This window comes from Fusarium fujikuroi, chromosome FFUJ_chr01 (genome assembly GCF_900079805.1).
Source record: "Fusarium fujikuroi IMI 58289 draft genome, chromosome FFUJ_chr01".
Taxonomy (NCBI): domain Eukaryota; kingdom Fungi; phylum Ascomycota; class Sordariomycetes; order Hypocreales; family Nectriaceae; genus Fusarium; species Fusarium fujikuroi.
In genome coordinates, this window is record NC_036622.1 from 3,846,918 (window position 1) to 3,862,568 (window position 15,651).

General features: G+C 48.8%; 8 protein-coding genes; 4 read left to right on the forward strand and 4 right to left on the reverse strand.

Annotated features, from left to right (window-relative positions):
- Nucleotides 1-29: 29 nt before the first annotated feature.
- On the reverse strand, nucleotides 30-1,199 carry FFUJ_00911 (uncharacterized protein; the record flags this gene model as incomplete). XM_023569796.1 has 2 exons in its annotated part: nucleotides 30-696; nucleotides 745-1,199. The coding sequence occupies 2 exons, from the start codon at nucleotides 1,197-1,199 to the stop codon at nucleotides 30-32; spliced, it is 1,122 nt and encodes a 373-aa protein (XP_023424612.1).
- Nucleotides 1,200-1,686: 487 nt separating this feature from the next.
- On the forward strand, nucleotides 1,687-1,963 carry FFUJ_00910 (uncharacterized protein; the record flags this gene model as incomplete). XM_023569807.1 has 2 exons in its annotated part: nucleotides 1,687-1,846; nucleotides 1,917-1,963. The coding sequence occupies 2 exons, from the start codon at nucleotides 1,687-1,689 to the stop codon at nucleotides 1,961-1,963; spliced, it is 207 nt and encodes a 68-aa protein (XP_023424613.1).
- Nucleotides 1,964-3,323: 1,360 nt separating this feature from the next.
- Nucleotides 3,324-4,123, forward strand: FFUJ_00909 (probable ribosomal protein S12, cytosolic; the record flags this gene model as incomplete). XM_023569818.1 has 4 exons in its annotated part: nucleotides 3,324-3,338; nucleotides 3,508-3,584; nucleotides 3,701-3,997; nucleotides 4,054-4,123. 4 exons carry the CDS (start codon nucleotides 3,324-3,326, stop codon nucleotides 4,121-4,123), a joined length of 459 nt encoding a protein of 152 aa, XP_023425513.1.
- A 265-nt stretch (nucleotides 4,124-4,388) lies between these two features.
- Nucleotides 4,389-5,083, reverse strand: FFUJ_00908 (uncharacterized protein; the record flags this gene model as incomplete). XM_023569829.1 has 2 exons in its annotated part: nucleotides 4,389-4,996; nucleotides 5,053-5,083. The coding sequence occupies 2 exons, from the start codon at nucleotides 5,081-5,083 to the stop codon at nucleotides 4,389-4,391; spliced, it is 639 nt and encodes a 212-aa protein (XP_023424614.1).
- A 412-nt stretch (nucleotides 5,084-5,495) lies between these two features.
- FFUJ_00907 (uncharacterized protein) lies at nucleotides 5,496-6,197 on the reverse strand (the record flags this gene model as incomplete). XM_023569840.1 has 3 exons in its annotated part: nucleotides 5,496-5,634; nucleotides 5,740-5,978; nucleotides 6,078-6,197. 3 exons carry the CDS (start codon nucleotides 6,195-6,197, stop codon nucleotides 5,496-5,498), a joined length of 498 nt encoding a protein of 165 aa, XP_023424615.1.
- A 3,837-nt stretch (nucleotides 6,198-10,034) lies between these two features.
- FFUJ_00906 (uncharacterized protein) lies at nucleotides 10,035-10,367 on the forward strand (the record flags this gene model as incomplete). The annotated part of the gene is made up of 1 exon (XM_023569851.1): nucleotides 10,035-10,367. The coding sequence occupies one exon, from the start codon at nucleotides 10,035-10,037 to the stop codon at nucleotides 10,365-10,367; it is 333 nt and encodes a 110-aa protein (XP_023424616.1).
- A 1,486-nt stretch (nucleotides 10,368-11,853) lies between these two features.
- On the forward strand, nucleotides 11,854-13,116 carry FFUJ_00905 (uncharacterized protein; the record flags this gene model as incomplete). XM_023569863.1 has 2 exons in its annotated part: nucleotides 11,854-12,681; nucleotides 12,724-13,116. 2 exons carry the CDS (start codon nucleotides 11,854-11,856, stop codon nucleotides 13,114-13,116), a joined length of 1,221 nt encoding a protein of 406 aa, XP_023424617.1.
- Nucleotides 13,117-13,293: 177 nt separating this feature from the next.
- FFUJ_00904 (uncharacterized protein) lies at nucleotides 13,294-13,845 on the reverse strand (the record flags this gene model as incomplete). Its single annotated transcript, XM_023569874.1, has 1 exon — nucleotides 13,294-13,845. One exon carries the CDS (start codon nucleotides 13,843-13,845, stop codon nucleotides 13,294-13,296), a length of 552 nt encoding a protein of 183 aa, XP_023424618.1.
- Nucleotides 13,846-15,651: the final 1,806 nt, after the last annotated feature.

Genomic DNA, 15,651 nt, shown 5'->3' on the forward strand with positions numbered 1-15,651 from the left:
AATTTGATCATTCGCACTTGATTCTAGTCTTAATCTCGCCGGTTGTCTTCTTGTGACTGCGTCTCAGAACGTTCCAGCTCTTCTATACGGCGTTGAATCGCCTCTTTCTGGACTTGCAACGCCCTGATCTCCTCGTCCCGTGTCGCCGTATCCTCGCTCAGCTGACTATCGTTTTCGGTCATGCTGTTTGAGTCCGTAGCAGCCTCGTAAGCTGGTGGTGGCTCTGTGGTCTGGCGGCTCCTGTCACGACGACGGTTGGCGTCCGCAGCCGCGTAGAAGTTGTCTCCTGGTCCTGGCGAGGTGTGACGCATGCTTCCCACCGCACCGAGCTCGTGTGCTCGTCTCTTTTCCGTCTTCTTTCGCTCTCTTCGAATGAGCCAAAAGGCAAGTGCTCCTATCGCAAGCAGAACAAAAACCGCGACACCAACACCAATACCGATGCGAGCGCCCAGGGACAAGGATCGGCCATGATGCTCAGTACCTGGGATATCGTCCTCATCCTTGAGTCCAAGTGCATCTTTGTCGCTATCTTTGAACAGGGCTCTTATAGTATAAACAGCAATTGTTGCACCATATAAAGTCGTCGGTGTGTCTGACACAGCATCATAAGTCTGAGCTGTCTGGTTGTATGTGTAAGGAACAGCCAACACGGATGAAACCGAACGTTTACACAAATTGCCATCCAGAGTGTATTCCCTACTGCAATTAGAATGGTACATCCAAACACCTTCTCTCATGACTTACGATGAGCAGCAAATAGCTGTCGTTGTCTCGTCGTCCCGATTCTCACTAGTATCAACGCGCAGTGATACGGTGGTCCATCCATGAGGGCATGTGCCTGGACTGTAAACCCCTGTAAGGCCTTTATCGAACATGGCATCGGGATAGCAAGACAATGACTTGGCTCCAGCAATTGGCTGCAAGTCAAGCATTGCTGCGAGACCATCAGAACCTGACTGTGGTACCTTGTTTGCATCATAAGTCCATGTGCAATCAACAGGTCCGGTCCAAGGTGTGGTCATCGGTGGGAAAATCCCGTCATCATCTAGGTCGTCTTCATTGGTAGGCTTAGGTGCGATCACAAGTGTTGTTGGAGCAGGCGTTGGGTCGGATAGAGAGATTGTTGATGATGGCTCGGCGGAAGCTATTGATGATAACCCAGTTGATGTGGACTCATCATCCTCGATCGAAGAAGACATGGTTTTGGTGACTGCAAGGAATTGCAGTAATTGCAAATAACTCTAAGCTTATATGCCAGGCCGATTCGACTACAAGCCGCACCACGAGTGCTCTGCTTGCCGTCAACTCGGCGTATCAATGACGATCGTCACTTTTGTCCATCCGGCAATGCGACCAATGGTTTGCGTTCTCGTTGGATAAAAGGGCGCGTGAAAAGATTCGCTAGGCAGACAATCTGCAGTGTGGGGTTTCGGACAGACTTGGCTATATCTCAGCTGCAGACAAGAAGACGCGCGTGAAGAATATCGAGGACAGCGTCTCTGGCAATGTCGAAGGCCATCCGGGCGTAGGAACGAACCGATGGGGATAGATATATAACACAGACGGGAAAGACAAGAAATGGTGACAAATGAGTGAAAGGAAAGGAAAGGAAAGGTTCGTACCCAAGAAACGACAAGAGCCAGCCAAGCAAAGCAAAGCAAAGCAAACAGCAGACAAGTCCATAGCATGCCTGCCGAGCAGCAGCAGCAGCAGCGAGAAGACGGGTGCGGTAGCGTTGGTGTTCCCCCTTCTGAGGCCTTTGAAGGCTTGGCGAAATCTTATCACGGGTGGGTGCCGAGAAACGCCAAGGCCTGGATTGCACCGAAACACGTCCACGTTGACCGCTGTGAGTTCTGGGCAATGCCGCATTGTCCTCATTATCATAGTCGTAGCAGTAGTATTGTACCTAGCTCCAGGTGAGGTGAGCTTCTCCCTGACTACAGCCCATGGTCGTCACGGATAGTCGTTCAAATAAGGTATAGGTTTATACTGAATGTCATCGTCAAGCCTCCATCATAAGACACGCGCAAGCCATCACAGGTTACTGCGGAAGCGTCGTGGGAGGAGCCCAATGACCATGACCATGCCCAGTAGCTTACGAGGGCCAATGCTCATCATAGTGGGCTCGTCCAGCCTAAGCCGAGCCTTTTGGCCCCAGTGCCACGGTCTTGGCTGATGAGTATCGAATTGAGAGTCTGTGACGCGGGAAATGAAGGCCGCCTTGGTTTGTGCCGAATACGCCGGCTTGGAAGTCTTGGAACATGCACACCAAGCCGCGACTGTGAACAACCAATCCCATCCCCTAGATAAAAAGGCAGAAAATTCCGTCTTGGCCGTAATTATCAGTCATGAGATCAATTCACCGTTCTACTTTCTCAACTCACTTTTACATTTCCATTACCGAAGAGAAACCGACTTGACTTGTTTAAGCGATTGAATGTCAATTGACTGTCAAAGCACAACGCCCAGTAAACTTGATACTCTTGGCGTTGCACCGCCAATGTAGGACGAAACCATACGAAAAGATGGCAAGGAATCAATAATCATAAGATGCGCTGAAGAAGGCGAGCCGCGAGTCTTGGCTGGATCTGTTCACTTCTTTATCCCAATCAGCGTCTATTCTCAGACGATTTGTAGAGGGGAATAGAGTTGCTCAGAAGCTCGGTTGGCTGCCGAGAGATAATGGCTGGTGACAACAAACTGCCAATAAGGTTACAGCAGCACATGCCAGGGCAACCACTTATACGGCTAGATGATTGAAGATCAAGTGCCAACTCAACAAGCTCGCCGGGAGTTGAAGGAGTAGGTACCTATTCAAGATAACTACCGGTCTCATCGGGTCTACGCTATCCTTTCATGGCATTGTACAGGATCTGAATGTGATGCCCATTACACTATCTCGTATAAATACAGTTGTTGCGATGGACCATTGCACTATCAGTATCGAGAACATTCCACTTGGATGTCTTCACTAATACACACACAGTGATCTAGAAGCTATCGATGTGAATAAACTCGAGACATGGTGTTTCTATGGTGTTAGGACCAACCAATTCGTAGAGAGCTTCGCATCCCCATAAAATATCGGAATCGCGGAGCTCATTACTTCCGTCGTCAGGTCAAGGGTACGTACCTAGATACCCAAGTTTCCACATAATCACAGTTTTGAAAAATGATCACGTGATGAGGGGGTGAAGGGCAAGAACCCTACATCGCTCTTTCCCTGTGCGCCTAAGCGATTGTTGCAACAACCGCCTTCAAATCGACCCCAGCCAGGCCATCAGTTTTCCGCTCAGCGAATTCAACAACACAACACCGCGATCATGGCTGACGAATACGTACGTGTGCTCTCGATATACCCCTTCCCCTCTGGAAATAGAAAACATACACCCGCCGCCGAGATGGCTTCCTCGACTCCCGCCCGCTACCAACGATGATGATGAACGATATTGGAGAGATGGAGATAATACAAAAGAGAGCTTGACTGACTTGTGTTCCGGATAACAGGACGCCGAGCAGGCTGCCGAGCTCAAGAGAAAGAGAGCCTTCCGAAAGTTCTCCTACCGAGGAATCGACCTTGATCAGTATGTTGCCACTGCACGATTTCTGCGCCTCGATTGCTGGAAGATGAAGACTTGCGAGGACGCACCCCCGAGCGAACGGAACCCATGCTGATGTTTGATTTTTCTCCACTCCACAGGCTCCTCGACCTCTCCTCCGACCAGCTTCGCGATGTTGTCCACGCTCGTGCCCGCCGCAGGATCAACCGTGGCCTGAAGCGCCGCCCCATGGGTCTCATCAAGAAGCTCCGAAAGGCTAAGCAGGAGGCTCAGCCCAACGAGAAGCCCGACCTCGTCAAGACCCACCTCCGAGACATGATTGTCGTCCCCGAGATGATTGGCAGTGTCATTGGTATCTACTCCGGCAAGGAGTTCAACCAGGTCGAGATCAAGCCTGAGATGGTTGGTCACTACCTGGCTGAGTTCTCTATCTCATAGTACGTTTCTACCCTCTACCATCAACAAGGGGAAATATGACTAACCCTCCCTCCAGCAAGCCTGTCAAGCACGGTAGGCCCGGTATTGGTGCCACGCACTCTTCTCGATTCATTCCCCTCAAGTAAGAAGGTTGCGGTCTCGGGTGGTTTCTGCATTCATGGACATTTTGGGCGAAAAGGACTGGTTCTGGTAGATGGGCAAAACATCTATCAAAAACACTGATGACAATGGGTACCATGATTAGTACAATAAAGGAGCATTGTCCGCTTGATGACTACCCTCGACTACCGCTGATGCTTGACAATTGTGATAACGCTTCTAGAACCCAATGTTTCCAAACCCCCATGCTCCACAAACTCTTCCTACCCTGACCTGCTGAAATGAAAAGCCTCAAGTTCTTATGACATCATTCCAGACGTTCGGCGGTCCTGAATATGTTGTGCGGGTCAAGTTTTGCGAGAAATTCTTTGAATTGGCGTTTCCGCCATTTCCATTTAGAGATTCCTTGGTGTGGCAAAGTGAACATCTGAGGCGTGATCGGGCCTGACTGAAGTCAATCAATATCTCCTCGCCTGCTGTGACATCCTTCTCAAGCGTCAACGTAATGTCGTAAGTTTCAGCAACTATGAATGTTGCCTGCGCACAGCCTGGGCAACCATGGTTGATGTTTGGAGCCAAAGCATTGTTAAGACCAGTGGTCATCGCAGGGTTCGGACAGGCGTTGTCTTGTTTGAACTTGTCGTAGCATATGGATATCGGCGCGTTACAGTTGATTTTCTTCATTTCGCACAGGGAAGCAAGATCATTAGGAGGTTCTCTGGGTACAATGGGACCAACGAATATTGGGTGTTTTGCGCCGGTGATCTGGTAGCCATGAGTAAGGTTACGACGGGCAAAAGCTCCAGTTTTGCCTTTGACTCCTGTATGGTGGCGAATTTCGATGTCTCTAGTCCGTCGATCAACCTTCCAATTTGATGATGAATTTGCAGTGTTCATGTCTTTGAGAGTTAGATTGTATGAGCATCTTATCACAGGTTGTTTGTTTTGTTCTTACCACTGCTCCGACCGCTCTGGTTAGCCGTCATGTTGCTATAGGTAGTCTCATATTGAGATAGACTCCGAGCTAGAAAAGGACTGTTTGGGTTCAAACGGATGATGATGGCTGATGTTGATGAATTATTGTTGAAAGTACCTGTTTGGAAGAGAGATGGGAAAGCGAAACTCGACTTCGCGGGATGGATGGTTAGAGGTAGGCAATGCAAAGCACAAGCTAACGTTAGGTGAGTGTCTGGAAAGAGCTAATCGCCACCAGAGAGCAAGTGCTTTGAGGCAATGGTGTTGACAATGGGTATCGAGAAGGAGCGGGAGTCCGTTTGAAGAGCACACGGGGCGAACTTGCTTCGATATGTAGGGTCAAATTGAGGAGGTAACTGTGTTGAATAACTCAATAGAAAAATGAATTCATAGGTATGTCTGATTCATGGCTAGTTTACAACACTATTCCTCCTTCTGTGCCAGTTTGGCAGCTTTCCGCTCCTCCTCTTGGATATGCTTTTGTCGGTAGTGCTCAACGACGTAGTCCATGTTGGCCAGGTGGCCAGCGACATTGTTTCGGGGAGCATACGAAGTCATTGCCCTGTTTCTCTGATTAGCAATGGTTCTTGCAGCAGTTACTTTCCGTCACTGAAGAGAAGGTGGCAGCCTCCGTCGATTAACAGCAAGTAGTATCAGGTGGACGAACTCAGGATAGGCAACATCAACAAACCGGTGCTTGTTGCCGCCATTCTCGAAGAGGTTTCGGTCGTAACCAGCCTGCTCCATGGCCTTTGTGTGAAGCGCATTGATATCCTCCCAGTCCTTTCCACGGGAAGTGTACTTGTCGATGAGGCTGAGGATTGAGGACTGCTCGCCCTCCTGAGGAACGAATTGGTAGACGAGAACGGAGCCGAAGAAACCGCCGACAGCGAGGAGAGAACCGGTCTAGGGATCATAATCAGTATATTATTTTCAATCGAAGCCATCCGATTGTGTTGGTGTCGGCGTGAGCTCCGTGGTGCAAGCTAGTGTGACTTGACATACGCTGAACGACTCGTTGACTTCTGGGGCTTTGTGATGGGCATGGGCGTCGGAGGCGTAGGTTCGCGCCGTCCTTTGCAGCTGACGAGCCACGCCGGCTACCCTCTGTCGTGCGACGAACATGTTGGGCGGGTTGGGCAGCGTTCAATTGAGCGATTGATTGTGAGGCTCTCGTGGGAAGAAGCCGCACCAAGATCAACAAGTGAGGTTGTTGCTGGTCCGAGATGTTTACGTAAGGCAGTTTAAGTGGTTGGCCAATTGGATTATAGGTGTTTACCATTGGCTACTCCACGTCGAGCATGGCATGGGGTTACTAGTAGAATCAACAGAACTTTGCCAAAGAGAGACAGGAAAACTTGTGACCTCTTTTCGAAGTGATAAAGAGACTTTTGTGATTTGACATATCTCAGCAAACCCTTATGTTAGTTTATCTCGGCATCTTGATTTAATGTTGGAAGATTTCTTGCTTCCTGGGGCTTGTACGTATGTATACGAAGAAAAGTCGTTATTTTTTGTAAGTATTGCCGCGAGCATGCTGTTCTCTCTACTGTGGCTTCTCATGTTTCCTCATGGACTTATACTCAGTCAGCAATGACATGAATGTTAGTCTTCGAGTGCTGTCAGATATGGAGCTATTGGACCTCAGTGAAGGGCATGATGGATTCTCCACATTCTCAAAATCGCTGAAGGACCAGAGAGCGGGCATAAGAATATTAACATGCTAAAGCCTTACTATCCATCACACATCTGTAGCAGTAAACGACATGTAAATTATAAACCCAGGGTGTAGTATGCCTCATCCATCCCATCATTGTAAGCGACAAGAGCTAGATCCTCGATTTGCGCCACAATTTTACTTGAGCATCACCTACCCGGGAGCGATATCAACTCCATATATATCAACACAGCATTTTTCGATACGCTTCCATCACCGCATTATTAGTGATGATTTCCTGATTATATTCCCTCGGCTCTCGGAGACTCATCGACCTTGTTCGAAACTTATTGTACCACTTTGTAGTCAAGCGGTTGGCACACAATTATCGGGTCGTTCTTGAGCATTCGTTTCGTCTCAATCTTGGACGAGATGAGCCGAAAAGTAATTAACCAATAACTCCAGATTCTGGAATCTCAATCTTGATGTGTTTATACGGCCTTAAGCTATGAACCATTTCTAAGTAAGATCATATAGTCAGCTCTGCTCGTCCTGGGCTTAAATGGCTAGGATCTAGCTTTCTAAGCTCCCGAGGCTCCCAATGTGGAACGCAGCAACAGTAGCCTAGGTTACTTTCTCTAGTACCACAAACATCATCACAAGAGAATTGATGAACCCAGCTATGATTAAAAGCTTGGGAGGATAAATCCAAAACCTGTTCATCAGAAGTGGCTGAAGCTACCACAAGGTTTAGCAAGATCGACATGACTAGCCCTAAATTGTGTATCGCGCCTCTTCTGGCGTTCTCTAACCAGTAGACAGTGACAACATGAAGCCCTTCTAGCCTTTTAAGTTAAAATTTCCGGCATGGCGCTGCCGTGGTCCTGATTATGAGATTAGAAAGCTCAACGCTGGCAACTCTGACGACGAACTTATAGGAACCAACCTCAATGACGAGCTCACCAACACACCAAACAACAACTACCGTTGTGAAGCCTCTCGCGGGTTACCCCCGTCAGATGAATTTGAGGTCGCCCTGAGCTGTCAGTCAATGGATTGAATGGAGCCAGCGAAGCGGTCATGAACGTTCTTCAAAATCCTGGCGGTTGAGATGGAGATTCTGGCCCATCCAATTCGTCCATAGCAAGCTCAGAGGACCACTCAGCAGTATCCGGGGAGACCAATTGGGATAGAAGTCAATGAAGATGGCTGGTCTAGAATATGACGGAAGAGGTGCAATGCATATGCGGCGCCTCGATCAAGATGACACTCCAGTGCTTTGGCTCCATGCAGGACCAAGTCATGGTTCCGAGTGACCGTCGTAATGATAAGATTTGGCAAAGTTAATGCTTTTCCTGATGACGGAAGATGTGATCTTTGAAGACGAATACTGGCTGATACTCAAGATCTTGATTAAGTGGGCATCAGGCAAATGCATCAGCTGAGACTGAGAGCCATGTTCCTTTGTAAAACCTGATCGAGATTGTTATTGCATGATGGGCGGAGGTATTGGGCCGGTGATTTACGCTGGAACGAAATCGATGGAAGCAATAGAAAATGCTGGGCGTTTGTTGGATGTTGACTTTCACAAGTACCGTATGTACAAACCTGCAGGCGGACGATTTCCCCCTGTCTCACGTAGATTCTACATCATCCCGTGTTTTTGACAGGCAGCAAGGGGGCAAACATCTCGCAGCAAATTATAGGACGCCATTTATCAGGTATCGTTTTTGACGACACGAGACGAACAATATTACTCACGATGCCATGACGAGGCATGACGTGAAAATAGTGATACAAGCTCCCTAGTCAGGTTATTCGTGATAAGGATCATGAAATGCCATGTGATAGAAGGAAAAAAAGTTACATTGAGCTGCCTGGCTGGTTATGCGTGTAAGAGGCAAAAGCCCATCTAGAATGCCAAGCTTGGGGTGCGCGCCAAGTTTAGTTACAATGGATCATACTTGGCCATACCTATCAGAGACATTCCCCGCGAAAAAACCCCCCAGGAATGGAGTCAAGACAAGACAAGCCGAGACGCGTGTCGTCCTATCCAAAGCTGCAGACAAAACCGTGCCCTTTTTGCTTCTTGTCAGAAAGGCGAGAATACCCGCTGATGGGGGGACATAGTTGCAATAAAGTGCCTCATTGTGATTGCATATCCTTGCAGTAGCTTCAGAGCCAAGGTAACCTCCGTATCGTCCCTTGCAACTTATTAGTCAAGGCTCTATTTGCCTTTGGATGTTCGCAGATGGTACAATGCGGGGAAAGCTCTTTTTGCTGGTCACGGATGCATCGATCCCTCTTGGTTATTGGCAGGAGAAGGCACACGGCACACGCTTTCAGAAAACAAAAAAGTCTGGGCTCTGAATGAGACCTTTCAACCTTGGTATTCACGACCTCTGGGCTGACAATTTCTTGAGGCCAGACGATTAATGCTGAGCTGGCGCTGGCGCTTCAACACACACCCTTTCATCCTCCAACTGCCTTCCTTGTCTGTCGATACTAAGTGGTTTGTACGTCCCCCAATTCTGTTCCGAGTATTCCCTTTGAGGAGATGAATAGTCATATGATGGCGTTCTGTGGTCACACACATACTCCCTCCGATTTGTCTCCCCTTGCTGTCTCTCCAATTCATTCACACAACACATAACTACATACTGTACTGTACTCGGCCATCGGGTTATCTGGATGTTTCCCTCTCCCTTTTCTGATCAAAGCCTAACTCTATTATCCCAACGACTACTACCTTGCCTACGTGCGTCATGCAATTGTCACTCGTGGTACTTACGCCCCGAGACTTCTAGTTAAATCTTACGGAAGATTTACGAAAGGTTAAAAAGGGTCCTAGAGCCCCCTGGAATCCTGCCTGCCCTGCTTCTCTGCTTGTTTGGTTGGATAAAAACAATCTTCGTCGACACACTTTCTTTACTTATGCCTGAGATACGTCCAAGCCTCCTTCAACAATATAAACAACATTCGCAGCTGCGCCTCTGCGTGCTTACGTTGTCGATACACAACGAGGCCTCACCATATCTGTGTTACAGCTAGATAACCAGGCTTTTGGCCGGTTCGAAATTTATTCTTTACATTAAGCTTCACGGCTATCTATCAACAACCTTCTTCATCTGCACCTTGGCCTCCACATCCCAACGCTTTTACATATCATCCCTCCCTCCCTCCCTTCCATCCATCCTTACATACTACAACAAATACATCGTGCCTACATACCTTTACCACATACTACTGCATACTTCCCCCTACATATTACATATTCTTCCATTGTACAACCACATCTCATCACCATGTGCCATACCGTAATCGCCCAGCGGATGTGCAAGGATTGCCGCCATGGCCTTGGTGAGACGGTTATCGACTTCACCCGCTGCGCTCGTAAATGCTCGAGCCCGTTCTACTGCCTTACCCCTGAGCCTCAGATGGAGCTATGTAACCTATGTACCGCGACGGCGACACTATCTACACCGGTACTCGCACAACATGCTCTCGAGGATACTACCACTGCGGCGGCGGCAGCCGCAGCAGCAGCTTCGGCTGGTGCAAGGCTCTACGATCACTCTATCGCAAAGGCTGCAGCATATCCGGGACCTGGAGTAGCCCGTCACACTGCGGCTCATTAAGACCTCCCCCATAGACCACCTCGACGGTGGCTTTTGCTACGACATCGATATTTAGGGCGTTTATTTATGTAAGATCTCGAGGGAAATTGAAACGACGAAACGAAATTCCGCAAAAATAGGGTTGGGAATGGATATGGGTATGACACGGGCAACCGGCACAGGATCACAGGCGCATAAGGACGGACAGCATTCATCAATGCTCTACTTGCTTCACATCACGTCACATCATTTTATTTCACTCTACACACTTGATTTCGTATGTAGTGTCACACAGGCACATAACCCCGGTGAGGACCACTCTACTGGTATGAGATGGAACCGGAGGACTGGTCAATGGTACCGAACCAAGAGCTGGGGCAAGGGTGTACAGAAGAATCAGAAAACACAATCGCTGACTTACGGCAATAAGCTGAGTAAGATACAATAGCCAAAGAACAATAAAAACTTGATCAGGATGGAAAACATTGTATTGTATTGCACTGTCCAGTCTAATCCCTCATCTCGAATTCGAGTTCGGTCGGCTATGGCTCAGCGCCGTCAAGCCCCTGTTCTGCGGGCGAGCGGGCGGGTGTCCGGCCCCTGTTCCCGCCCGCTACTAGACCACCTATCGAGTTTGAGATAAGGTAAGGTACGGGCAACAAAAGTGAGACTACCTATTGAATGGACCTCTCAGGACCTCTCAATTAGTAGGTTAGTTCCAACTATCCGTACATGCTCAATTTATCCGGGTACAAAGTCAGCTGGATGCCTTCTAATTCGCGCAAGCTCTCACTTGGGTGTACCAAGAAGTGCGAATAAATGCATGTGTACTCCGCATGTATGTCCTAGACAACAGTACATAGGTACCCTGAAACCCTGAACCGATCAGCAACTGCACTTTCATCGAGATACACTAACAAAAACGCAGGGAGCATCCCCTCAATCACAGACAGTCACAAACCACTATCACAATTACTCACGCATGCGCTTACGTCCAGTCCATATAACACAAGCCGCCTGTTGCACCAAAATTTAAACACAGCCGTCCTCATGACTCGGAAAGCTCGTCTGGCTGCAAGGGGAGGTTTACCTGAGTTCCTTCTCAGAACTGTGAACCACAAGTATTAAGGGGATATTACGTGCCGACATCTCGCAGACAAGTAGCTGCTACTGCCAATCCTGCCCGAATCACGAAGATTTGTTCATCCAGTTGCGGGCAAGAAGGCAGTGGCCACCCGAGGCTGCGGTTCACGGACCAGACTGGACACCCAATTGCAGGCGGCAGACAGGCAGTACCTCACTTTACCTTATTTCATGGGTATCTATATTCATCCATCAAATCCATGCAAGCGCAAACGGACTTTTTCACTGCAAGGCCTTGGGGGGTTTTCAACAACGATCCTTCCTTCACTGACCTCATGGAACGGCTGTTTGCATTCACCGGAGCCTTCTTTCCCAACGTTGCAAACTTACCTTCCCTTACAAGCTCTTTTTCAACGTCTTCGCCATGGCTTCAACAAAGTTTGCACATCCAACACCATTTCTGGTTACAGCCTCGCCGCAACTTGAACCACCACCTTTAAGTTGCAAACACATTTATCAGCATCATACCAATACTCATACTTCGATACTTGCCATGAGTAGTCTGTACGGAGTCATCGAGAGGGCCAACAAAGCCAGCCTTCTCGATGAGTATGCAAGCCTGTGGAAGTTGTTCATCGAAGGTATCGACGAAGTTGTGGGATATGTCCGGGAGGAAGACTGCATGAAGATCCAGTGGGACGCTAAATGGTTTCATTGTGAAACGGTTAATGAGAAAGGCGACGAAGTTCGGAGAATTACCATCGCAAGGAGTAACAACTATCTTGCTGTAGACGGGATTTCTCACGTTCCCTCTCCTGCAGAAGCTTGCAAGATCGCATTTCAAAAGCTCTTAGCCGCCAACGCAGATAAGTTCCCCGCCTTCAGTCTGTGGAAGGTGACAGAGGAAGCAGATCAGGAGTATTGCCCAATTCACCTAGCTGACCCAGGAGTCAACGTCTTGCCCTTGCGCATTCCTTTGCCATTACGAGGAGTCCTGGGGGTCTTAACGGTGGGCGTTCATCTTAATGTCTACAGAGTAAAGGAGGAAGATGGCAAGGAAACCATTGATCAAATTTGGGTCTCACATCGCTCCAGAGACCCCAACTACAGCTATCCTGGGATGCTAGATCAGATCGTAGCTGGAGGCGCAGATACCAACGACACGATAGATGGACAGCTAGCTCCTTGCAAGACGCTGGCACGGGAGGCAAGAGAGGAGGCTGGACTGACCATAGACCACCAGACACGACAAGTATTCTTTGAGGAAATGGGGGGCGGTGATGGGGACAATCAGATGCGTATCCACGTTGGGACCGTAGAGAGGGCTTCGTCCATTACGTTCTTCGACCTCAAAGACGAGAGTGCGGGCGACTTCTACAACAAGCACCTCGAGCCCGGCCTGCGATTCGTCTACGATCTCAAGATCACCAACCCAAGCTTTCGACCGAAGAAGATGGAGAGCGCAATCGAGAGATTTGAGCCCATGGGAGTACCTGAAGTGACGGAAAGCCTGAGCAGCAATCGATGGAAGCCTAACTGCGGACTGGTGATGCTGGATTTTATGGTAAGACATGGACTCGTCACCAAGCACGACGAAAGCCGATTCGAGCGTATCAAGAAGGACCTACGCCGACCGCTGTGCTTCGCTTTCCTGACGGAATTACAAAGCATCACTAAAGGGTGGTAGGAGCTTGGTCACAGAATCGATGAAGATGGCACGGGGTTCAAATTGTAGAATGGGTGACTGAGAACAAAAGTCGAATTGCATTCGCAGGGGCAGGCGATGGTTTGTACAATAGTGTGACATGATCGATTATTATTAATGTACTTGCTTTGCCTCCCTCATCCTGTGATGATTACCGGCTCAGACGGTCGATTGTTCTGCGAGTCGCGGAAAATCAGCGAAGCCGTGTACCTCGAGCTCGTCGCCTCGGATCTTGACGGGTGGCGAAGGTAAAAGGGTGAAGCAGATGCGACAAACTTCAGTTCCAGTGTTCTTCCAGGCGTGATTAGTTCCCCTCTGGATGATAATGTCGCCTCTGCGGAAGGTCTTGGTGGCCCCATTGTCGAGGATACAGTCAATCTGGCCGTCAACGATTATGCCATAGTCGACACTGGCAGTCCGATGCATGATAGCGGGGAAGCCAGGCCAAAAGTCGACAACTCTAAGGGCAGAGCCAGAAGCTGGAGCAATGTCCTTCTCGGTGGGATTTTCTCTGTATGACTTGAGGTCGTTGTCACCTGTCAGAGTGTTGGTGCCATCCTCGTTCACATATGAGACGTGAGTCGTGAAGCCACCGCTGCGGTTCCCCTCAACTTGAATGGGGATAGTCTCATCCCAGATGGCGTTCCCGTTGGAGTCATGGGTGGTGATGAATCTCTTGACGGGAGGGAGTGGTTTGGCTTCAGAAAACATACTGAGGAGAGTGTTTTGTTGACTGTCAACTATGTTGGTTGTTGTGTGGTGGTGTTTGAGAACTTCGGTCTCTTGCTTGCTGGCTTGCTCGGTTGATGGTGATGATTATGCTGATAGAGGAAGAAACACTTGTTTCTTTATACTGTCCAGCTCCATGGCGAATATTACACTTCTAAGCAAATGGCATGAGACGGCATGTCCCTTGAGAAATATGATCCTGGATGGTTAGTTTCTGCATGATGATTAGCCAATCAGGCTTCAGCTCTGTCACTTCCACGATAGATTCCTGTTACAAAGCACGGGTCGTTTTTGATCGGTGTTTTGCAGGTCGGTCTCATCTTGAAGCTTTGAAATCTCGCTGTTCCGTGGAGTTTCTCTCAAGTGTTGGTGTTGGAACAACATTGGTAAGCACCCAGATCCTTCGACAGGGGTTCACTGTATAGTTGCCGTTTCGGCTATAATTCTCTAGGTCACCTCCATCGAACCAGCCTCCCACTCCACAAGGCAAAGCTGGGTCGATAAAGGTCTTCCTTCGTCTCAACTCCGCTATCCATGCCTTCTCGTTTTGTCATGCGGAGACTCCGTGGAAACAATACATGACAGAGCACGGAGCTGTCGGTGTGAAAGAAGATGTTTTACAACTCAGCTTACGGCGCTTTGCCAGTAAGTTTCGATAGTGCCGTTATAGTATTGACTTTTGAGTATAAGTTAGCTGGCTTTGCTGTTGACAAACTATTTGCAGGGCGTTCTCTGGCTGCTTCAAAGGTGTGCAATCTGTGCACTAGCCTGAAATTAGCTTCGTATAATCTTTCCGTGGCTATGTTTCGTGGTAAGCCAAGAAATTCAAGGCTGAGATACAACAGCCAACTAGAGAAGGAGGAGATGAATACCGAAGACTGGCTACCTTGTTCTAGGCCGTGGCTATCAATTAACGTTCTATTTGTAGCCCATGATGAATTCATGATGCATAGCAAACACTCTTTGGCGGTTTGTGATGCGACAGTTCATTGTTCCCAATAGCATGGCTAATTCCGCGAGGTAACATTGGACGGGAATGGGTTCCGCCCGGACAAAGATTTCATCGTTCAGACTGTCAATCTTGCCCTCATTCAAATATCGTCTCACAAGATTAGCAAATCCTAGCTCTGCATCGCCGTTTTCCAAGCCCTGTACGCTATGCTGTGCAAGGCTAGTCGTCAAGCCGATAACGCCCTCAAAGGGTTAGTTGCTGTTCCTATGTATGAGCTACCAAAGATTTCCCCCCTGTTGGCATCCACGCCCTACAATGAGTCGACGGAGAGAAAGGAACAAGGAGCACGCAGCCATATGTACATACATAAATCGGCTGAAATGAGACCCGGCGCTGTAGTCCAGCGTCAGATTTTAGTGACTGCCCATCTATGGAGACCAAGCGGAATTGGGCGTTTATGGCCATTGCTTTTGGGACTTGAGCAATCTGCCACTCACCGAGAGGCTGATTATCCATGGCCAACCCATGCAGCAGGGTCTCAGAAGCCCACACTGTTCGGCACGGGTCGCTCCAACCACTCTTGGCAGTGAATTGAATGCCACCTCGGGGAACGTCTCGGATGGACACTGTCTGTTGAGTTGGAAGCACAGAGAAGACAGTACCTAAAGTGCCTGTGTCATATGCTGTGATTAAGCTCAGCATAGCCAACCTCTGGCTCCATCTATCAAGCTTAACTCAACGCCCTTGGTGCTGTGGTATCGGGGAGCGACATGCTATTCTGGGCCACCTGTGCGAGGACCACTCACGAGCGAGGCGGGTATACTCACATACCCATT